The 20,253-nt window shown below is 37.4% G+C and overlaps 1 protein-coding gene across 6 annotated transcripts in view; it reads left to right on the forward strand.

Moving 5' to 3' along the window:
- Positions 1 to 20,253, forward strand: part of scml2 (Scm polycomb group protein like 2) — a 216,729-nt gene that overhangs the window by 73,814 nt on the left and 122,662 nt on the right. For 5 of the 6 annotated variants that reach the window (XM_039745029.1, XM_039745026.1, XM_039745030.1 and 2 more), the window contains 2 exons: positions 2,031 to 2,265; positions 10,716 to 10,804. In XM_039745029.1, coding sequence (XP_039600963.1) covers positions 2,031 to 2,265; positions 10,716 to 10,804 — 324 coding nt within the window. The remainder of the gene's footprint in view (positions 1 to 2,030; positions 2,266 to 10,715; positions 10,805 to 20,253) is intronic. The other variant, XM_039745031.1, reaches the window with a different exon arrangement.

A 20,253-nucleotide genomic window follows, 5' to 3' on the forward strand; every position in this document is an offset into this window, starting at 1 on the left:
TGAATCTGAAACGATACTCGTTGTATAAACCGACCCCCATACTCCAAGCCAAAAATCAAGGACGAAATTCTCGGCTTATATAACGGGATCTACGGTATATTTTTGAATAAAAGTGCATTTGTTCTGTTATATTTGTACCTTTTGTGAAAGTGTTACTTTGATATTTGGAATTTAGGCTTCACACATTATATAGTTTATGCAAACATTATGTCATTTACTACTAGAATATGAAAAAGTTTCTGTTTTAACAATCTGTTTACACAGGCTACTGTAGAATGGGAACACGCATGCGTGTTTTCCAAATAACGATCTATTATTTCCCCACTTCACTCCCTGATAATCAATCAATCAAGGCATGAGCTGGGAGAAGTTCATGCACGTTCTACGTCGGTAGGGGGATAGAATAGCCGGCTGCTTGCAGCTTGTCTTTATTGGCAAACTTAGAAACAAAAGAAGCTGGCGGAGAGGTGCGAAATGATTTAAGAAGCGATTTAAGGTGGGACGGATCTACAAGTTTTTTTGTAGGCTCTTGTAATTCTTGTGTTAATCTGAAAAATCATTTTGTCAGGTTTGTGATATGTAGTACTCTCAGATTAATTGGATTGTAAGTGTGTTGTTAAAAAAAAAAAATCAGCTTTAAAAGAGTTTATGTAAATACAAATGTTCGGTGTTTCCTTGGTGTTCAATAATTCATGTGGCTTAATATGGAAAATTTGATTTTTAGTTTTTTTTTTTTTCCCCCTTAAGCAGTGTTTTTTTTAGTTACATATCACAAAATATTAGTGAATAAATTTTGCACTTTTATTTAATATCATAAATCTTATATTGTATAATGGTCATGTTTGTCATTCTTTATAAACCCAATGCTATAAACCCTCAACTCTATAACACCCCCTCTCCTCACTTTGGAGGTTCACTGTTTCTCTTTGCGATGTGATTGTTTGTGCTGTGCTTTTCTTAACTTGCAGTTAAACTTTCTGGTGTGTCCTCTGCAACTTGACAGGGAAAAAAAAGCATCACTCTTCTTGAAGTAATAGCTGCTTCTCAATCTTCTCAGATTGTGTTCAGCCATTCGTACAGTTCTTGTTTTGGCAGAGTGGATCTTGGCTTTTAGGTCCACAAAGAGAATAGATTGTCTACTATTGGATTCTCAGAGTGGCTCACCAGCTTTTAGCTTTCAGGAGGAGTGGATTTCAGAGAGTACCAAAAATGCAAGTAGAGAGTTCAGACATGAATGCAGCTTGTTTTAAAGGAAGGTCTAACCTCTGGTCCATGATCTGTAACTGTGCAAGACTTTATATCAAGTGCCTTCTCATAGGAGTGTTATTTTGTCCCTCACTCATTGAATTCTAACTTTGTTTGATCTGTTTTCACCTTGACATTAAAATGGGTTGTTTTGACAATGTTGGGGATATGAGTATAAAATTTTAGATTGAAGTAATTTAAGTATTTTTTTCTCTCTCAAATGTAGCATACATGTTAGACTTTTTCAAACTACAGCTTGCCTTTTTTAGCCAACACAGCCATTTAGATTGAAGACAGCAGAACATATTGTATCTGAATTGAAAGACTTGTTTGTTGCCAAAAGCAAGTTCAAATAACATAGAATACTCTAAAGTTCACAATTTTAACTTCATTAAATTAGTCACTTGGCAGTAAATGTCAGTGGTCATTGATAAGTGAAAAAACGTTTTAGTTTTATCAAGCAATAAGCTTAGTAAGAAACCTCATCCATTTGCCACTGTTAAAGAACAACTAGAGGTGCTTTGCAGTCTTTGGTGTTTACTATGTCTCCAGTTTTGGTGTCATCTGTGAATTTCACAAGTTGGAGTCATTAAGCAGTTCAAGAACATACCTTTTGGGCAGCACTGGTGACTTCACCCTATATGAATTATTCAGCTTTTATCTGTACTGTGTTTTGATTATAAAATGAACATATAAAGTATGGATTTAATCTGCATAAATTGTGGAGGTTATGAGTGATTCATAGGGAACAAACTCTTCTTTCTGTTTGTTTTGTTTCTTTCTAGTCTAGGAACCCACCTAGCAATGATTTTAAAATAGGCATGAAGCTAGAGGCACATGACCCACGCAACTTTACCTCTGTCTGTATTGCAACCGTCATGGGAGTAACGGGTGCCAGGCTTCGGCTCAGACTTGATGGCAGCGACAACAAGAATGATTTCTGGAGACTGGTGGACTCATCTGACATCCAACCAATAGGAACTTGTGAGAGAAATGGTGGAATGTTACAGCCGCCTCTAGGTATGCAACTCCCAAAACAATGCAAGATAGGACATGGCCAATGTTTTTGCACAGCACCTAAATTATTAATCCAGAAATTGATTCAAGGTTTTTAACACAACAAAGAGTTTAAAACAAGTTTGTTTAAAAGAACAGAAGAAACAATAACCTTGTTCAAATTGCCAGAAATGCAAAAACATTGATAACATTGAAAGTTACATTTTGATTGGCCTTAATTTCTAATGGCTGCTGCTGTCTCCAGGCATTCGTCTCCAGGCTTAAGTTGGCATAAGATACCTGCTGTGTGAATTTTCTACCATCTTCCTAGTACATGATGCATCTTCTTCTGATAAGTTATTTCAATGAGGTTTATCAAGAATGTAAATTTGACATGTTGTTGCAACCAATAGAGATTCATTATCTGTTGTCTTGACTAGAAGTACATACAGTGGGATGCAAAAGTTTGGGCAACCTTGTTAATAGTCATTATTTTCCTGTATAAATTGTTGGTTGTTACGATAAAAAATGTCAACAAAATCGGGCAGGTGCATAAATTTGGGCACCGTCGTCATTTTATTGATTCCAAAACTTTTAGAACTAATTATTGGAACTCAAGTTGGCTTGAGCTCAGTGACCCCTGACCTACATACACAGGTGAATCCTATAATGAGAAAGAGTATTTAAGGGGGTCAATTGTAAGTTTCCCTCCTCCTTTAATTTTCTCTGAAGAGTAGCAACATGGGGGTCACAAAACAACTCTCAAATGACCTGAAGACAAAGATTGTTCACCATCATGGTTTAGGGGAAGGATACAGAAAGCTGTCCCAGAGATTTAAGCTGTCTGTTTCCACAGTTAGGAACATATTGAGGAAATGGAAGACCACAGGCTCAGTTCAAGTTAAGGCTCGAAGTGGCAGACCAAGAAAGATTTCGGATAGACAGAAGCGACGAATGGTGAGAACAGTCAGAGTCAACCCACAGACCAGCACCAAAGACCTACAACATCATCTTGCAGCAGATGGAGTCACTGTGCATCGTTAAACCATTCGGCGCACTTTACACAAGGAGATGCTGTATGCGAGAGTGATGCATAGGAAGCCTTTTCTCCGCCCACAGCACACACAGAGCCGCTTGAGGTATGCTCAAGCACATTTGGACAAGCCAGCTTCATTTTGGAATAAGGTGCTGTGGACTGATGAAACTAAAATTGAGTTATTTGGGCATAACAAGGGGCGTTATGCATGGAGGAAAAAGAACACAGCATTCCAAGAAAAACACCTGCTACCTACAGTAAAATATGGTGGTGGTTCCATCATGCTGTGGGGCTGTGTGGCCAGTGCAGGGACTGGGAATCTTGTCAAAGTTGTGGGACGCATGGATTCCACTCAGTATCAGCAGATTCTGGAGACCAATGTCCAGGAATCAGTGACAAAGCTGAAGCTGCGCTGGGGCTGGATCTTTCAACAAGACAACGACCCGAAACACTGCTCAAAATCCACTAAGGCATTCATGCAGAGGAACAAGTACAATGTTCTGGAATGGCCATCTCAGTCCCTAGACCTGAATATAATTGAAAATCTGTGGTGTGAGTTAAAGAGAGCTGTCCATGCCATCAAACCTAAATGAACTAGAGATGTTTTGTTAAGAGGAATGGTCCAAAATACCTTCAACCACAATCCAGACTCTCATTGGAACCTACAGGAAGCGTTTAGAGGCTGTAATTTCTGCAAAAGGCGGATCTACTAAATATTGATTTCATTTCTTTTTTGTGGTGCCCAAATTTATGCACCTGCCTGATTTTGTTTGAACAATTATTGCACACTTTCTATAAATCCAAAAACTTCATTTCACTTCTCAAATATCACTGTGTGTGTCTCCTATATGATATATTTAACTGACATTTTTTATCGTAACAACCAACGATTTATACAGGAAAATAATGACTATTAACAAGGTTGCCCAAACTTTTGCATCCCACTGTATATTTTACATTTAATGCAGTGGTACTACAAGAGTATTTCAGAAGCATAATAAACTTAACTAAACAGTTTTGCATTTGAATTTCATGCATCTATTTAAATTTGTTAGTTACAATTTTATAAGGAGTATATGAGAAATAAACTTTAATGCTTTGCTGTGTATAGATAATAAAATTGGCCACTTTAAGAAATACTGTTAATCGTAATAGGTCAGTAGACATCACTAAAGAAAGGAAATTGTTATATATCAATATTTAGGTATAAACCACCCTGCATAAGAAAAACTATATGCCCCAAAAATGTCAAAAATACCTTGATGGATTGAATTGAAATATGGTAACATTGTTGTTTTTTATTTAATCCATATTTCTCTGTAATAATGCTTTATGAATGGGCTACTCTGAGGGACCTTTTTCTGGTGAGTGCTGCGAAGGAAAGGAAGGAATCATGCAGAAAAGTGGTGCTGCCACTTTATGCAAATGAAAACTCCTTCTAGAAGTGAAGAGGAAGGATGAAAGTTTTGTGAAACTTAAAAGTAGACAAGTTGCCTCCTTGGTTACATGCAGTACTCCCTATTCTGTCAGCTTCTTCTTACTACTCTCAATGCGGTATAAAAAGCATCCCATTCAAAGGGGGTTGTTTCCTGTGTATTGTTGGTCGTGCTTATACAGTATATAGTTACATATATTTCGAACAACAGGGTAGAAGATAACCTGCATGTACTGCTGTATCAGTTGCTATTTCAGATCATGGCTCATATTTAATGGCAGTGACAATTATTTCTGGAATGGGGTCTGCTTGTGCATCATTTTCTGACCCATTTTCAGTTATTTAATTTTATTTTTTCTTTCTTTAAATATTTCATTCAAACCCTTTTACCCATTGCCTTTTAAGATACCCAGTTAATTGGTATCAGTGGTAAGCTATTAGAGTGCTAAAAGTAATTATTCTCTGTGCGCTTGTTTGAATATGGTAGAAAACAGCTTTCAGCATTTTAAACATTTTGAGTTTGTTTTGCTTTACCCCCCCCCAAGGAAAGTATGACGATAGAAAACAGTATTCACACTTTGCATAATGTCTTTAGCAAAACATTTGCAGGATTTGATTGTTTTTTCACTTATTTTTCAACTTCCTCCAAGGCAACGTACAAGTCATTATAATTATATAATGACTCACTATACACCAAATGTTTGTTTTTGATATGAATTTAAGGGATAACCTTGACAGTCAAAACTGAATGCCTTCTGCCCTACAGTACACGGTCTAGTATTTTGTGAGTCCTATATGATACTTTCCTGCTGATACAAGGAAATTTAATCATAACTGTTTGCATTCAGAAATTTTCAGTGAGCTATGTGCTTGGAATTTTTATGATCTACAGGTATGTATAATCTCTCTCTCTCTCTCTCTCTCTCTCTTATATATATATATATATATATATATATATATATATATATATATATATATATATATATATATATATATATATATATATATATATATATATATATATATATATATATATACATATACATACATACATACATACTGCTCAAAAAAATTAAAGGAACACTTTGAAAACACATCAGATCTCAATGGGAAAAAGAAATCCTCCTGGATATCTATACTGATATAGACTAATGTGTTAGGAACGAAAGGATGCCACATCGTTTGATGGAAATGAAAGTGATCAACCTACAGAGCCCTGAATTCAAAGATGCCCCAAAAATCAGAGTGAAAAAATTGTGGCAGGCTAGTCCATTTTGCCAAAATTTAATTGCAGCAACTCAAAATTGCAGCACTTTGAATGGCCCCTGTGTTCTTGTATACATGCCTGACAACATCGGTGCATGCTTCTAATGAGATGACAGATGGTGTTGTGGGGGATCTCCTCCCAGATCTGGACCAGGGCATCACTGAGCTCCTGGACATTCTGAAGTGCAACCTGGTTGCATTGGATGGATCAAAACATAATGTCCCAGAGGTGTTCTATTGGATTTAGGTCAGGAAAGTTTGGTGGCCACTCAATGGTATCAATTCCTTCATCCTCCAGGAACTGCCTGCATACTCTCACCACATGAGGCTAGGAATTGTCATGCACCAGGAGCCACTGTACCAGCATAGGGTCTGACAATGGGTCCAAGGATTTCATCCTGATACCTAATGGCAGCCAAGGTGCCTTTGTCAAGCCTGCAGCGGTCTGTGTGACCCTCCATGGATGTGCCTCCCCAGACAATCATTAACCCACCACCAAACTGCTCATGCTGAATGATGTTACAGGCAGCATAGTGTTCTCCATGGCTTCTCCAGACCCTTTCACTTTTGTCACGTGCTCAGGGTTAACCTGCTCTCATCTGTAAAAAGCACAGGGCACCAGTGGTGCATCTGCCAATTCTGGTATTCTATGGCGAATGCCAATCGAGCTGCATGCTGCTGGGCAGTGAGCTCAGGGCCCATTAGAGGACATGGGGCCCTTGGGTCACCCTCATGAAGTCTTTCTGGTTGTTTGGTCAGAGACATTCACACCAGTGGCCTGCTGGAGGTCATTTTGTAGGGCTCTGGCAGTGCTCATCCTGTTCCTCCTTGCCCAAAGGAGCAGATACTGGTCCTGCTGATGGGTTATGGACCTTCTATGGCCCTCTCCAGCTCTCCTAGAGTAACTGCTTGTCTCCTAGAATCTCCTCCATGCCCTTGAGACTGTGCAGGGAGACATAGCAAACCTTCTGGCAATGACACGTATTGATGTGCCATCCTGGAGAAGTTGGACTACCTGTGCAACCTCTGTAGGGTCCAGGTATCGCCTCATGCTACCAGTAGTGACACTGACTGTAGCCAAATGCAAAACTAGTGAAGAAACAGTCAGAAAAGATGAAGATGGAAAAATGTCAGTGGCCTCCACCTGTTAAACCATTCCTGTTTTGGGGGTCATCTCATTGTTGCCCCTCTAGTGCATCTGTTGTTAATTTCATTAACACCACAGCAGCTGAAACTGATTAACAACCCCCTCTGCTACTTAACTGACCAGATTAATATCCCATAAGTTTCATTGACTTTATGCTATACTCTGATTAAAAGTGTTCCTTTAATTCTTTTGAGCAGTATATATATATATATATATATATATATATATATATATATATATATATAAAAAAATACACTCACCTAAAGGATTATTAGGAATACCTGTTCAATTTCTCATTAATGCAATTATCTAATCAGCCAATCACATGGCAGTTGCTTCAATGCATTTAGGGGTGTGGTCCTGGTCAAGACAATCTCCTGAACTCCAAACTGAATGTCAGAATGGGAAAGAAAGGTGATTTAAGCAATTTTGAGCGTGGCATGGTTGTTGGTGCCAGACGGGCTGGTCTAAGTATTTCACAATCTGCTCAGTTACTGGGATTTTCAAGCACAGCCATTTCTAGGGTTTACAAAGAATGGTGTGAAAAGGGAAAAATATCCAGTATGCGGCAGTCCTGTGGGCAAAAATGCCCTGTTGATGCTAGAGGTCAGAGGAGAATGGGCCGACTGATTCAAGCTGATAGAAGAGCAACTTTGACTGAAATAACCACTCGTTACAACTGAGGTATGCAGCAAAGCATTTGTGAAGCCACAACACGCACAACCTTGAGGCGGATGGGCTACAACAGCAGAAGACCCCACCGGGTACCACTCATCTCCACTACAAATAGGAAAAAGAGGCTACAATTTGCACGAGCTCACCAAAATTGGACAGTTGAAGACTGGAAAAATGTTGCCTGGTCTGATGAGTCTCAATTTCTGTTGAGACATTCAAATGGTAGAGTCAGAATTTGGCGTAAACAGAATGAGATCATGGATCCATCATGCCTTGTTACCACTGTGCAGGCTGGTGGTGTAATGGTGTGGGGGATGTTTTCTTGGCACACTTTAGGTCCCTTAGTGCCAATTGGGCATCGTTTAAATTCCACGGGCTACCTGAGCATTGTTTCTGACCATGTCCATCCCTTCATGACCACCATGTACCCATCCTCTGATGGCTACTTCCACTCCATGGCTCTGATGGCTATACTCCACATGTGTTATGATGAAGAGACCTAGGAAAGGTGTTAAAATGGATCCACGCTAATGTAATCAACCCGCATAAATAAACAAAAATCTGATTTATCTTTAAAAATTCAGATCAGATACGGGCTTAATTAATTTAACTGAAATTCATTATCACACATGAAAGGGGCTTGTATCCGATTTCACCCCAAAATCCAGTCTATAGATAGATGGAAAGATAAGTTGTAATGTAAACATGGCATAAGACCCCCATTATTTAGTTTTGTGTGTGATGGTACTTCCAGTGATTTAGCTGATGCTTTTAGGAACTTTATAGAAGAACAACATATATGGAAATGGAATACTGTCTATCCTATTATGCAGATTTTTCTGACTGACAACTAGAATTTTGGCCATTCATCTGGAAGCCTACTTTCATGCTGGAGAACAAGAATATTAATTATTATATATTATATTATTATTATAATTTTTAGTTTATATTATTATTCATTTTCATAGTTCTAATTCTTATGCAGACTATACCGGACAATTTTCAAACTTCATGCAATGGAGCTCTCTGTAGATCTTTTTCTGTGTTTGTGCCTGTCTAGGAAAGCCTTAGTTATACATATATATTCCCTTTTTTATTTTTCTATAGTCAGTTTCTTTTCCATGATGTTTGTATTAAAATGTTTACAGGGTAAGCCATTAGCAGCATAATAAACTTAAATTTGAAAGCTGCTAGCTAACAGATCCAGGGTCCCGAGTTTTAAATCCCACTTCTGGCCTGGCCACAAGCTGTGGAGTTTTCATATTTCTTCCCATGAATATGTAGGTTTATCTCTAGTTATTCCAGTTTTTCTCCCACGTCCCTAAAATATGCATGTTTGGATTAATTGGTAATCTAAATTGGCTTCCAATTTCCAAAGTGTAATTCTGAGTATGAGTGTTTGTGTATAGCCCCTGAAGTGGAATGGTACTGTTGTGCCAGCTCTCTGCGACCCTACAATGAATCAAAAGTGTTGTGAATGTTAGTTTACATGTTTTTTAATCTGTGTTTCTATTGCAAACCCTAGTGGTCAAAAAGAAAAAATTTAAAAGTCGGTAACCTATCAATAATAAAGCCATTATTAGATATCTTAATATCAAAAATTAATACTAATATATTTACAGTGACATGACTAGCTAGACAGTCATCTTCCTAATTTAGTAACAACAAATCATACCATGTTTCTGCTATTAACAGTCACCTTGGTGAATTAAATTAATGACAGAACAGGAGATCTTGCATGTGATTTCCAAAATGAAAAAATCTCAGTTTCTTTAGATATAATTTCCACAATAACTCAAATACAGTTATGCACCAACCAAATTGAGGCCATCTAAATTTCTGGTATTAGGCCATAAGAAAACAGTAGGGTATTTAAGAAATTGCCAAAATTACCTGCTACAGGCCACAAAGGTTGTGCACCTTTTGTATGTAATGTATTGCGACAGTGCTGCCAGCCATAGAATGGTACACTCTGCATTGAAGCAGTGAGAAAAGTGGTGGTGGAAAAAAAAAATATCATTGCTTTCACAGAGTTCCAATCCCTGGGACACTGAATGGCCATGCTATGCAGCATTTTTTTTTTTTGAAGATAGAAGTATCTTTTGAAGAATAATGAATCTTTCATTTTTATTATTACTGACTCTTGGAGTGCCCTTTAAGGTTTGTTTTGATTGGCACTGCTCCATGTGGCTCACATCTGTAGCCAATACAGTCTATAGTCTGTGGTAGTGTTTAATGTTTGGTGCTATATTCATCGTCTCTTATTTGGGTTGTGCTGAAATCCTCTATCAGGTAAGAATTCATCATTTCACTTTCCTAACTACTGCAATTGGTTGTCTCAGTTATCAAGCATTTACAAATGAAGTGATGCAACACAGTGGTAAACATGCCCCTTTGAAACTTGTTTGAAATGTGTTCCTGGCATCTAATTCATTTATGAGCAGATATTTTTCATAAAGCAGAATTTCTTTGTTTCAATATTTTGATATATTTGTTCCATTTTCAATTAAATGTGGGTTTAAATAATTTGCAAATCATCATTCTTTTTTTATTTACTGTACATTGTGCACAACATTTTTGTAAATAAGATTGTATAACAATATACTTGTTTATTATACATGTGCTTCTAAATGCCTGTGCATGACTGTTTATGATAGACATTTTTGTTATTTGCCCATTTTAGGACATGTGGCTATATCTTAACCTTATAAAAGTAGTCTATCATTTATAAGCCTATTGTCTGATCATTACTATTAATTATGATTACATGTCAATTTATTGTATCCCTAATAAAAACAAATTTTTGAAAGGGTCCACTCATTTATGCAGTGTTGTAAAGTATTACTAGATTTATTGCTCAATTATCAAATGATTTAAATACCAACTATAAGTTTAACTTTGTTTTTTGCAAACAGGATTTCGGATGAATGCATCTTCATGGCCAATGTTTCTTCTGAGGACACTAAGTGGAGCAGAAATGGCTCCTTCAAGTGCTTTTAAAAAGGTCTGTATCTCTTTCACTTTTTTGTTTTTGTAAAACTTTATCGGCATTAATCATTCTGAGTTTAAAAAAAAAAAAAAATTATTATACAGTAATTTGAAAAAGAAATTACACGATTTTCTTTTCTAACACGTGGAAATGTAAACATTTTATCTTTAACAGTATTATTAGATAAAGGTGATGTAATTTGGGGGAAAAAATGGAAATTTGACTTTGTAATCATTTATTGAATGAAAAATGAGCATGAAGTATAAACCTTTGTCTCCAAAAGCTCGTATTGCTCTCTTTGGCAGAAACAACCTCAAGTAGCTGTTTCCTATAACTGTCTATCAGTCACTGACATTGACTGGGCTAAAGTTTTTCCACCCTCCTCCATGCGGTATTCTTTCAACTCTTTGATGCATAACTCATGTTTTGCATGCACATCACATTTCAACAAGCAAGCTGTGCTTGGTTTAAAAAAAATATAATTCATGTGCAACAGTTCCACATTTTCCTGTTCTCTTTTACACTTGTCGCTGTGTTCTCTTTTCTCCTTTCTCATGAACTGTGTTTTATTTTTCAACTCTTTAAATAACAGTAATCTTGGGATTTTCAGATCAGTAAAAGAAGATTTTTATACTGAAAGTTTTAAATATCTTTGACTCTTAATCTTTGTGTGCTGCTTAGAAATACATAAGTTACATTGCACATATAATAGAAATAGTATGATTTAGAGAAAGTGTGATATTTAGAAAACTATGATACATTGCAATAAACATACAGTAAAGTGCAATTATTCCCTTTTGAAAATTTACTGCATCCAGTTTGGTTTTCTGTGAAAAAGTGCTTAACCTCTAAGGAGGTTTTTAGGACTGCTGATTAATCACAGTTAATGCATGCGATTAACACATTCATTTCTCAGGTTAAGTTTGCTCACAAGACGCCGTCAATGCATGCCCACAAACGTCTCCTGGCTCCAGCACCTCCCTTCCCACACTTGCTTAAGCTCCTTTTTTAATCCTCAGCTGGTACGCTTCAATAAATCCTCAAAAGCTCACCTTTCAAAACATTGCCAGCTTTTCTCTTCTTGCTGCTTGCAATCTAGCGCCAGTTAGCGAGCAGTTCTAAAGTAAGTGAAAAGGTAATGGACAACACATCTCCCTTAAAGCCTTTCAAAGAGAAACAACCTCAACACTGTTTAGCACCCTTCAGGAACACTCCAACTCTCTGCCTGCAAGGATGCTGGTATGTTCAGTTTCATTGATCTTAATTTTAAAAGCAGAAAACTAACAGGGCACATATAAATTGTATTCAGCTGAACATGAAAAAGAAAACCCTTCTACGCAGAAAGAGAGTGAGGGTGCCTGTAAAACTAAACGTTCGTGTGGTGAGTTACATTACAAAAAGTATTGGCTTTTTTTGCAAAGTCCATTGGCTGCTGGCTTTGATAATTCTGAACACATATGCTCTGGCCATCTGGTGATACCTAGTAAAATAGAGGTTAAGTACTGTATGTCTGGAAAGACTTAATGCTACTTTTCAATCACAAACTTTAATTGCAATTAATCACAGAATTAAAATTTATCAAAATTAACTGCATATTAATTTAATTTTAATCAATTCTGTTTGTATTTCCTTCAGGCATATTAATGTTTTTCTATAATGCAGAAATAACTATAACTGCTTTCTAATGCAAAGAGCTTTAATAAACACTTCTCCAGGCACATTAAATTATTCCAGTTAGGTTACTGAACAGTTTTATGTAATAGATACAATTGAATTAACACTGAAGCACTAATCAGTCAACAGAAGAAAGTTTTTATTTTAAGCTACATCATAATGCAAATTAGTCCTACTCTTCGATTTATTCTGCTGAAAATGCTGTTTTTAAATGTATATGAGGATGAAAAATAAGACCTTTACTATTCCATTCCAGGTCAAAAAGAAAACATAAAGCAGGATTTAGTGACATTAATTGTATTATGCAGCTTTTAGTGCTCTTTATTTTAAGCCTGTTATTTCATTTGATGTCATTTCTACCATTGGGTACAGTAGAATAAAAACATGTTTTAATATTAATGTAGTGGTCAGCTACTTCTCAATTAAGAAAATATGTTTAGTCCTTAATGTGCCACAAAGTGAACAACTTCCACCACCTTTTTTGGTACTCAACACAAGCTCTGAAGATTCCCCATATGAACACCGGCTAATGCGCCACCAGATCATACTGTTTCAAACTAACAGTAGCAAATAACTGGATCTAATCTAAACAGATACATTGTAGGTTTGCATGCAGCATACTCTTTACTAATTGGCTATGCAACTTAGCCCTGTAAAAGACCAGTGTTTCCTTCTTACCTTACACCCAGTGCTGCTGCATTGATCACTAGCTCCCTATGATGATAAACTGGCTGAATACTGTAAACTTGTGTTTTTGACTTTTTTTTTTCCTACTTTATCTACAAGTTAAAATGCTTTTTGTAGTCAAAAATGTAATGCATTAAGAAAGGGGTCTGAAATTACTTTTATCTGCCATCCAATTTTATTTTATTTTTGTGCTGTTCATTCTGCCACAACACTCTTTATCCCTGGGGCTCTGTTGCTCCGTCAGTATTTAAATCCTTGCAGTGAAATGCCTTAGTGTGTTACTTTAAAATTGCACACGTTAAAATAAAATTATACTTTATAACATTTACTACATAATACAAGGTATTATATTTTAGTGCTCAATTGCATAAACAGTGGTGCTATACCTTAGTGTACTACTCTGGGTAATTTACTAGAAAATTAATTGCAGGATGAAAGCTATTTGAATATGGCTGGCTGTGGCGGCTGCTTCACAGATGGGGTCAGCGTGAATGCAGCATGGTGGTGCATTTCTCTTTGAGGTGCATTGTGGAATGCGCTGCTCGGCAAGGCATTACAGGGAGTGCAGAATTATTAGGCAAGTTGTATTTTTGAGGATTAATTTTAATATGGAACAAACACAGTGCTATCAGTCAATCCAAAATGTTAATAAACCTGAAACCTGAATGTTTCACAACGGAAATGTGAGTGTGAACATCATCAGGGGAATACATATGTGCGCACAATTATTAGGCAACTATTAGTGTGCAGATTTATTATGCAACTAAAGGAAAAATGAAAATTTTCCCATCTCACTTGTTTATTTTCATCTGTTATAATGAGAATAATAAACAAACACCTCAAAATGTACAAATAAACATCTCTGACATTTCAAAAAAAAAAAAAATCTAATCAATCAATGACCAATATAGCCACCCTTCTTGCCTTTCCATTCATGGAGTCTGTCAGTTTCTTGATCTGTTGACGATCAGCTTTTTGTGGAGCAGTGACTACAGCTTCCCAGACACTCTTCAGAGAGGTGTATTGTTTTTCTCCCCCGTAAATCTAGCGTTTAAGAAGTGCCCACAAGTTCTCGATAGGGTTTAGGTCAGATGAGGAAGGGGCCATGTCATTATTCCTTCATCTTTAAGGCCTTTACTGGCTGGCCACGCAGTGGAGAACTTCGATGCAAGTGATGGAGCATTGGCCTGCATAAAAATCATGGTCTTTTTCCTGTATCACTGTTTGAAGAAAGTGTCTTTGAAAAACTGGCAGTAGGTTTGGGAGTTGATTTTGAGTTCATCTTCAATGCAAAAAGGTCCAACTAGCTCATCTTTAAAAATACCAGCTCATACCAGTACCCCACCTCCATGTTGGAGTGGAGCTCTGTGCCCATTACTGATCCACAGGTCCATCCATCTGGTCCATCAAGAGTCACTCTCATCTCATCGGTCCATAAAACCTTTGAAAAAATCTGTCTTCAGATATTTCTTGGCCCAGTTTTGACGTTTCAAGTTATGTTTCTTGTTCAGTGGTGGTTGGGTTTCAGCCCTCCTTACCTTGGCCATGTCTTTGAGCACTGAACACCTTGTACTTCTGGGCACTCCAGGTAGGTTGCAGCTCTGGAATATGAAAGTACTGGAGGATAATGGGTTCCTGGTAGCTTCACGCTTTGATTCTTCTCAAATCTTTGGCAGCTAATTTCGTCTTTTGTTCTCAACACGTTTCTTGCGACCCTGTTGACTATTTGCAACAAAATGTTTGATGGTTCTGTGATCACACACCAAAATCTTAGCAATTCCAAAAGTGCTGCATTCCTCTGAAAGACTTTTTACAATTTTTGACTTTTCAGAGTCAGTTAAATCGCTTTTTTGGCCCATTTTGCCTGAGGAAAACTAGCTGCCTAATAATTCTGCACACCTTGATATAGGGTGTTGATCTCCTTAGGCCACACCTTCCCTCATTACACAAATACACATCACCTGGCGTGCTTAAATCCAATAAGCATTCAAGTTAATACAGCTTGGAGTTGGAATATACGCATTAAAAATGATGATATGGTCAAAATACTCAGTGTAATTGTGATTTTTATTTTTATGTGTGTGTGTGTAATTAATATATATATATATATATATATATATATATATATATATATATATATATATATATATATATATATATATATATATATATATATATATATATATATATATATATATATATATATATATATATATATATATATATATATATATATATATATATATATATATATATATATATATATATATATATATATATATATATACTTTGACAGTTCTGATTTGTTGTAGCTTCCTCATACATTTGCTGAAACTAGTTCAAATTAAAATCTGCGTACATAAGAATATGACTGCAGGTGGATCAGATCTGACGCTTTTGTGATGGGTTATAGTGCGTATTAAGGATAAAGGCAATGCTATTGATGACTACTGTAGTTAGAAATTTTAGTTATTAAAGCATTAAAATAACTACTTGTTTTCATCATTGTGAAGATTTTAATGCATGGAGAATTGTAGTTTTCAGGTAAAATTCAGTTACAACGAATATCTTTACAGTGAAATTTTCATTACAACAAAGTATTTTTATGGTCCCGTCAGCTTCCCCATATGACGCAAGTCTGTAGAAATCTTGTTACTCCGGAGTACATTCACCAGATACTTTCATTACAATGAAGTGCACAAAAGACCTTGAAATGCCTGAATGAATCATCCACAGAGCAGTTCTAGCAGTTAATTACAGAAACACTCTTTTTTTTTTTTTTTTCTTTCTTCGAACTTTCCTTGTACTGTTTCTTTTTTTGCCTCTTTTTTGTTTCCTGTGGTTTTCAGTGATACCTTTTGCTTATTGCTCATCAACATTTGAAAAACATCTATTGGAATTTAACTCATTGTCACCCTCCTATAGAAACGGCAGAAACGGAAAAATGATAACAGTTCATATTAGGGAAAAAAAAACTTCAATTTTTTTTGCAGCTCTCGATTGTGGCAAAAAGAAAAAAGATGTTGCCAGTGAATTTGGAATTTCGCCATCGACGCGGTCAACTTTCTTGAAAGACAAAAAAAAAAAAAAAAAACCTCGGGTTGCAAACGTATGTGAACTGCTGCATTTGAAGACGTTGACAAAGCAGTTTTTATGTGGTTCAATGATGCTTGTTCAAGAAACGTTCCTATTAATGCAGCAGTCATTCAAGAAAATGTGAGGTTTGTAAACTCTTTTGGGACCTCCACCAACTAGACAGCATGCCGAAGAGCGTCCAAAGTGCGATCTCCACATCTGTACAGGGCAATAGGAGGCTCATCCGCATAACTTGTAGGCAGAAGGAGATTAAAATGAATGCGAAAGAAGCTATTGAAGTGATTGCAAATGCCTGGACACAAGTTAAAGAAAGCACTATAGTAACAGATACAGAATCTCGTTACAACGAAATATTTTTTTAGGTCCCTGGGAGTTCTTTGTAATGGAATTTTACCTGTATTTGATTTTTTACGGAATTACATTATATATTGTATTGGGTATTGAAAATGGGTATCAAATTTAAATACTAAGCATTGTATTGAAATTTTCTATTTTGTAATCGAGACAGTCCTACTTACAAACACATAAACACAGTTAGCTTATCGATGCTTATACATATACTGTACATTTTAATGTTAATATCTTGCATTTTCTTTTATGTTTTTACTTCGTTTAAATTAGGTCATCAGCTTTTTGTTCCCGAGTAAAATTGTTATTCTTAATAATTATTTGGACACTTTAATTTTTTTTAAAGCCAATCTAAGAGCTTAATGCTATCCAACTACATTTTTTAAAATTAAACTGCATTTAAAAGTCATTCTTATTGTACCAGGTTTATCGTACGATTTTATGAATCCAGTCATTTTATCATACTTTTAAGAGTTCTCCTCATAAAAGTAGGTTATGTTGCTCTGCTAAATGAACAAATGGTTTTGCTGTATGGAGGCACAATAAAGAAATGCATGGAAATGTTTTAAAATTCTGCTTAGCCACAAGAGGGCAACAGCATCACTCAGATGCTTAATATTTTAAAATAGCCTTTCAGGTAGCTTGTATAAATATAAAGTGTTTACTCAGGATGAGAGATTTTAATTGGAACTCCTTTACATTTGGAGACAAAGCCTCTGGATTTCCCAGTGGTTCCAGCAGTGGGCAAAGGCTAATCCAAGGAAGCAGTGGATCATGATCCAAGCAAAAGTGAGGAGCCTCGAGTATAAAGAGAGTAGAGTAAGAGTTGTCAAGCTGGGGAAAAAAGGATCCTGGACAATGTGGGAGCGCCCTTAAACAACCATGACTTGGACTAATTTGTTTGGAGCCATTCCGCATATACTTCCAATTAAGAGCAGTATATGATACACTCTTTATACTAGTAAATTTGCAGTAGTGGGGAATGAGGGAGGGCTCACTGTGAAAACTTGTTTGGTTGGAGAGGAACCATGGTACACGTGATACAGAAGGCACCATGACAATTGCAGATATTTTGGAACTGAAAAGGAGGAAGAAACATCAGTTTAAAGCACAATCATTCCATTGCATCACTTTTGTGAACGAATGAGGAAAACCTACTACCAGCTAGTCAGCTAGTCTGTCAAACCAACCGAACTTCATTCCGCCAATGAATGGGAGATGAGGCAGTGCTGTTCACAACCCTGAGTTCAGATGTGTTTATTTGGTCAACAAAAAGGAATATGATCATTAATGACCAGAGTTGACCATATTGTGGGAAAAGTTTGCTAGGTGGCAGCAGAATGGGAAACCCGACAGATGCCAGCGGCTAGTAAACTACTACCAGAACAAAGATTGTCAAAATTGGCTGTTTCCAGTAGAGGTGGACTTGGTGGGGCTTCTGGATTTCCAACCAGAGCAACAAACAGCTTTCATACTTGCAGTAAAGTTGTCAACCCGCTGTACTATGCATTTAATGTTTTTAGAAATAAGAAATTATACTTTGAATGCATCATTTATTTATTTATTTTTTTCCACAATGGGTATGGACATTTTTTTTGGCTTTAAGTTCTAATTTTATATCTCTGCTTTAGAACCTTGGTAATCCCACTGTAAAATCAATATGGCATTGATTCACACATTTAGTATGATAAAGCATTTTTACTTATTTTATGCCCTTTTCCTTAAACAGTCACAGATGAAGTTTACTGTTAATTATTCAAAGTATGTGAAAGTTTTTTAATACCTCTATTAACCTAAAAAGGTTAACAACTATGCAGGTAATTTTCTATTGACTATAGAGATTTTTAAGCCAGCAGTTGGCAGAATTAGCAGCAGCATGTTTTTTTTCCTTGTTTTTTATTTTTTATTCATTTATTATATAGTAGTATATATAGAGGTCCTGGTTAGCAACCCTTCAGGCTGACACGTGGTCCAGTCCCTCCCCTCGGAAATGACCATCTCTCTGCCACAGCCATGTCTTTACTATGTGCGCATCCACTTGGCCTAGTCCAGCCACATGATCCTCAATAATGATGATCCTCTGAGCCGAATCATCCTCGGGGAATCGTGCCACCTGGCCGTAGTGCCGTAACTTATGTTCACATATGATAAAGGTAATGTGCCTTATTCGGGACACAGTACCATTGAAGTCCAGTCTTTGTCAGGTCACTGGATACTTTTCATGTCTCACAACCATATAGCAAAACAGGAAGCACCAGAACTCTAAAGACTTGGACCTATGTGACCTCATGACCTAACCCACCCCCTTGCTCTCCCATTTCGTCTACTGACATTTTAGGAAGAGTAACCAGAGACATGAATGTCTGTGCTGAGGTAAGTAAACCTCTCTACGAGGTAGACGCTCTCTCTATAGATATACACACTGCTGATGGCTGTGCCCAAGAGGTCATTAAAGGCATGGATCTTGCTTTTTATCCAGGACATTCGCAAGCCCTGACACTAAAAATTCCTCGATCAGTCTCTTGAGCACCCTGATCACAGCCTTCATTGACTCCATGAAGATCACAGCATCGTTAGCAATCTCAAGATCAGTGAATCTTTCTTCATCAACCGATGCCCCACAGCCTCTGGACCCCACGATCCTGCCCAACAACTAGACCATGCAACCATTGATCAGAGGAGAAGCAAGAACACATCCCTGACAAACCCCAGAAAAAAACAGAGGTTCTGCCTCCACTTGGCACAGTACCAGTGTACAGGCCGGCCATGATATCCAGCAACTTCAGGGGGATCTGGGAAGTCTCAGGACGTTCCACAGGGCAGCTCAGTCAACTGAGATGAGCACTTTACAAAGTCTGCAAAGAAACTCTGCCCATATTCGCTTTTGAGCTCCATGAGAGCCCTCAGTGCCAGGATGTGGTCGATGGTATACTTATTAGGCATAAAACCAGACTTCTCCAGACGCTGGTAGGCGAGCAAGGATCCCATTGAGGGATGACCCAAGCAAGGACCTTACCCGGCACCATTAGCAGTGTTATCCCTGTGTAGTTGCTGCAGTCCAGGCGATCACCCTTCCCTTTCCAGATAGGAACGACAAGTCCTGTTTTCCAGTCATTTGGGATGCTGCCCATCTCCCAAATTGAAGCAAAGATTGCTTGCAATGCAAGGAGGACTGCCTTACCACCACCCTTCCCTTTCTTCAGCTGGTTCAGCACCTGTGCAATATCAGTGAGACTGGGTGGTTCACAGATAATTGGGGGATCAGCCTTAATAACTAATGTTTTTTGATTCCTCTGTAAGCAGGATGTGGGTCACTAGACCACAGATAGTATGTCCCCTGCTTACAGATTCCTCTAACAAATGCCTTCTTATCTTCCTTCAGAACCCTCATAGTCATCCTTCTTGGTTCCCGGTACAGACCGGAGTTGCCATCATGTCGTGCACTATGACTTCTCTTGATGATATCCAGGGTGCCCTGTGAGATGAAACACCTCCTTCTGGGCACACTGGTAACACCAAAACAATCCTCAGCAACCTTCAGGGTCTTGTCATGGAAGGCCTCCCACATCACATTAGGATCAGCACTCTTGCCCATGTCTGTACGTTCCTCACACAAACTGGCTGCAGACTCATTACAAACAGTCTGATCTTGGAGTCTG

Source organism: Polypterus senegalus, chromosome 2, assembly GCF_016835505.1.
Source record: "Polypterus senegalus isolate Bchr_013 chromosome 2, ASM1683550v1, whole genome shotgun sequence".
Lineage (NCBI taxonomy): Eukaryota > Metazoa > Chordata > Cladistia > Polypteriformes > Polypteridae > Polypterus > Polypterus senegalus.